We start from the raw sequence: 4,206 nt of genomic DNA on the forward strand, positions 1-4,206 counted from the left end.
AAAAAAAAAAAAAAAGAAGAAGAGAGAAATTCAGGAGATTGCACATTCAATAACCTTCAAGAGACAAAAATAGATGTCCAACTTGACCCATAGGAGAGCATGTTTTGATAATTTAATTAGATTAATTTCATTAAGCAGTCCTATTAAATAAGCTAATATTAATAATTAGAGCAAAGATCAGAAAACAAATAATTGACACAAAAAACTAAAGCATTAACCAGTATATGCGAGAAAGCCATCATGCATATACTGGCAGCTTCTGTAAATCCAAATACTTTTTTGAGAAAACATCAGAAAGGTTTTAGATTCATTTAAAGAAAGAGGACAAAGAAAAGATATAACCCCTCATAAAAGAGAACTACAAAATAAAGACTTGTAAAGTACTAAGGATGAAACCAAATGACAGCTTAATTTAAATATTCATCTCATGATGGCAGCATAAAAAATTACCCTTTCCCTGGACTCATTCCATTGGCAGCTCCATGCTTTCCACAGGCAACTTCAACCTGAAAGGGTAGCTATAATTAGTTATACCTGAAACATGGTGCAGACTGTACTATAACTAAGTCAAATATACGCACTGCACTTTCAGGATCAGCAAGCATCGCAAATGTGACATCACAAGATGCAGCAACTTCCTCGGGAGATGATTTATATCTGCAGAAACAATAACGGTTCATTTCTAAGATTATGCTTGCTAAAGATGTATATTAACTAGAAGAGCATTGCGGACATGCGTGAGATGTTCAATACAGCTACATGTTTCTTAGACTCAACTAAACTAGTTCAATGTAGCCATATGTACGGTAAGCCATCATCATGGTTAAGAAATAGATTTAGCTTTTTCTATAAGTTAACTATAAAACAAATGGTCCAGAATGAAAAAGGGGGAAAACAGTAGGAAAATATAGAAAGCCTCAAAATCCTTCCATCCATATTAAAACAATACAAAGTCCCCACATCACAAACTTACTTTGCCCCCAAACTGATGAGAGGATCGCACTTGCTCTTTGTCCTATTCCAGACTGTGATATCCCATCTGCAACATACGAGTCAAGGAGTTAAACTTGCAATCATCCATGATTCACTACTTCTACTACCAGAGATAGAAACTGAAGGGAGTGGGACCAAAGTCATTGAAGAAGCTTAATAGGGGAAGAGTTCCCTTTACGGGAGCGTGGCCACTGCACCAGCATGGTAGCCAATGGGAGTGCACCTAGAAGCATCAACAGCGTCGGCATTTCCAACTTTCATGGGGTGCGGGGTGGTCATTCCCCCGCCCCCCGCCCCCCGCCCCCCGCCCCCCGCCCCCCGCCTTTTTGTCTGGGTGCAACTCCTACACTCCTGGACAGAGTCCTTTTTCCCATATACAAAATAAAACTCAGCTGAAAATTGCTGGATTTAGTTAGATAACTTAAGAAAAATTGAATGGAGTAAGCAAGTTTGTATCTTCTTTACAAATCTTAACTTATGCTCTTTCTAAGGTTGAATTCAAGTATCATCTTTTGGTGCCATGACTGCAACTAGAATCTTCATGTTCCTCAATTATAGTTTTTCAACCAATAATTGAGAAACTAAATACTCTTTTTAAGATTGAATTGAACTACCATGTCTTTACTCACCAGAAGGAAAAAAAAAGGAACTATCATGTTTAGGTGCCTTGACTCCATATTTAACTATTTTCTTAGACAATGGTAAAGTGAATATAAAAATTTCTCCATCAGTTAAGGTGATCAAAATATACCCAGCTTTTATAAGGTTTTGTGCCATTGGAGAACCCATGATTCCAAGACCCAGGAAGCCAACATGTGCTGGATGTTCAATCACTGCAAGTTTGAAATAATAAGCATTCAAAGCATCATCTCTTACAAAATAATATGAGAAAATGTCTCCATCACAACAATACTTGGAACCTTTCCATGACCCCCCCCCCACAGCCCTCCGACTTTTGAGCATATGGAAATACAAGTCAGCAGGTTGACCGTTGGATAGATGGAGGATGCTCTTAATAGGCTAGAAGTCAAATTTGGCGGCCAACCTCAACCATATTATGCACAATGTAAGGGATTTGTTTATTAATTTTTCAACAATCCCTATGGAAACTGAGTTCCAATTTTTTTCAGCTACACAATGACACATCAGATTTGACTGGATAACATGTCCACAAAATTTTGGGGTCAACCAAACTGCAATACATCAGTTATTGTGATGAAAAGAAGGGGGTTTGGGATCATGCCATTATGGAACCCCCACTCACAACAAATATATAACGATATCATGTCTCCATTAAGTAGCAGTAATTGAAAAAGATGGGATCATATGACTCTGTTCGAATAGTAAAGCATTATCACCACTACTGATCCCCCTCTTTTCTTCCTAATAGATAATATTAACTTTGTTTTTACCTTTTTATAATAGGTTAATGAAGAGGAAAGGAAGGAATCAGACGACTCCACTTAAAGAAATGCCACCCCCATGCTACCCCAATCCACAAGGGGGAAGAAGATTGTTCTATATCAATGTACATGGGTACAGTTAGTTATATATGTGGCATGAGAAATTATCAAATGGAAACACAAATAGACAGGGAAAAAAACAATAAGAATGCATAATAAAGGGTAATTAAGATAAAATAACGATTTATGAGGCGCTTCAAACATTTAGTGGCAATTCCATTTTTGTGACAGTTGTGGATTCCCCAATTACAGCTGTTGAATTCGCCAACTCAATAGGACACAAGATCAAACTAGAGAGGAAATGCAGGGAACCTATTTCCAAATAGAAAACTAATAAAAAAATGATTTTGTCTGGATTTCAAGCAACACTCCAATATTAAAAGAACAATCAAAAACAGGAAAGGAATAGGGAACGGATATTGAAAAGCAGAGAACTTTTTCTTGAGAGAGGAACAGACAGTTTTCGAACTCTAATTTAGTGCTCTATATGTCCTCTCATCGAAAAATTTCCACACAAAACTCAAAAGTAATCACTAGAGAGGGAAAATCAACCGTAAAGAGTGTGGAACTGTGTCTGCATCATTATAATTGCTCCAACTAAGAATTAGATATATTTTCTATTTTTCTGAAGTTCCAAAGTAAACGAAGCCTACTTTTTCTCTTCCCCCTTTTAAGCCCTCGCAACGTCTCAATTTCAATGCAAATGAAGATCAAGCACACAAAGAAATGCAAATGAAGAAGCAAAATCAAATCAAATCAAATCAAATCTAAAGTTTCAATTAAATAAGAAAAAAAAAAAAAGAATGGCCACCAGGTATAGAGAATTAGAATCCAAAAGAATAAATCAGGTACACCAATTCCCTAACCATGGATATGCAAAGGATTCAGGAAGATAATACCTCTCGATGTTGCATTCGAAGTCTGAGAAGAAAAAACCTTGGTACAAACGGATAAGAAGGGTTTAGTGGGAAATCTTCTTCGTTTCAGATGGATGGGAATCTGAGGGCAGAAGCTAGAGCACATTGCCATGGTCGTTTAAGTGAAGGTTGATAGGTTCAAAATCACGGAAGCGAAGGAAGAGGTGCTGCTAGTCTTCACTAATGCCGTTGCCATCCCCTCCTCGTCTTTCTTTTATCTACTCTACTCTTCAGCTTAAGATGCAGTGGTATTGAAGTGGCACGCTTTGCGACGTTATTGGATAGACAGAGACCCGTCACTGACTTACTTGAGTACAAATAATAATAATAATAATAATAATTGAATCCTTTATTTTTTTAACTTCATAATGCATTTTCAGCCCAAAATTGATTCAAAATGCCAAACACAACCTAGTTTAAAGGGTGATGGCATATAAACGCCTCCACGTCTTCTGCGGCCGCTGCAATGTTGTAGTGAGTATTCCATGGGTGGAAATCCCTTAGGCCTTGGGTGGGGGATGTTTTCAAGTGCCGGATGGTCATAGCAACGTTGCGGCGACTGTAGAGGACGTGAACTCCATAAAAACTAAGGAAAAATAAAAATTATTTAGTTGAAGAATTTAATGTGTTCATCCAAAAATATGTCATGTGGGATATTAGATGGAACCCAAATTTGTTGATTTTTTTTGTGGAACCTAAATTTGTTGATAGGTATGAGCATAACCCAAGTTCTTATCAAGTTTCAATTTGACTAAAGTTAGCCAAATGGAGAAAAATTGATTGAAAATCTAAGGGCCCGTTTGATAACGTTTCAAGAAACGCGTTTCTGCCGT

General features: G+C 37.3%; 1 protein-coding gene across 1 annotated transcript in view; it reads right to left on the reverse strand.

Moving 5' to 3' along the window:
• The window catches only part of LOC122083449 (glyoxylate/succinic semialdehyde reductase 2, chloroplastic), a 5,855-nt gene extending 2,231 nt beyond the window's left edge, over nucleotides 1-3,624 (reverse strand). Inside the window, exons 1-5 of the mRNA XM_042651261.1 lie at nucleotides 3,356-3,624; nucleotides 1,745-1,826; nucleotides 974-1,039; nucleotides 582-657; nucleotides 451-506 (exon numbers count right to left, since the gene is read on the reverse strand). Coding sequence (XP_042507195.1) covers nucleotides 451-506; nucleotides 582-657; nucleotides 974-1,039; nucleotides 1,745-1,826; nucleotides 3,356-3,485 — 410 coding nt within the window. The 5' untranslated portion in view covers nucleotides 3,486-3,624. The remainder of the gene's footprint in view (nucleotides 1-450; nucleotides 507-581; nucleotides 658-973; nucleotides 1,040-1,744; nucleotides 1,827-3,355) is intronic.
• Between the last annotated feature and the right edge of the window lie 582 nt (nucleotides 3,625-4,206).

The sequence above is a fragment of the Macadamia integrifolia genome, chromosome 7, assembly GCF_013358625.1.
Source record: "Macadamia integrifolia cultivar HAES 741 chromosome 7, SCU_Mint_v3, whole genome shotgun sequence".
Taxonomy (NCBI): domain Eukaryota; kingdom Viridiplantae; phylum Streptophyta; class Magnoliopsida; order Proteales; family Proteaceae; genus Macadamia; species Macadamia integrifolia.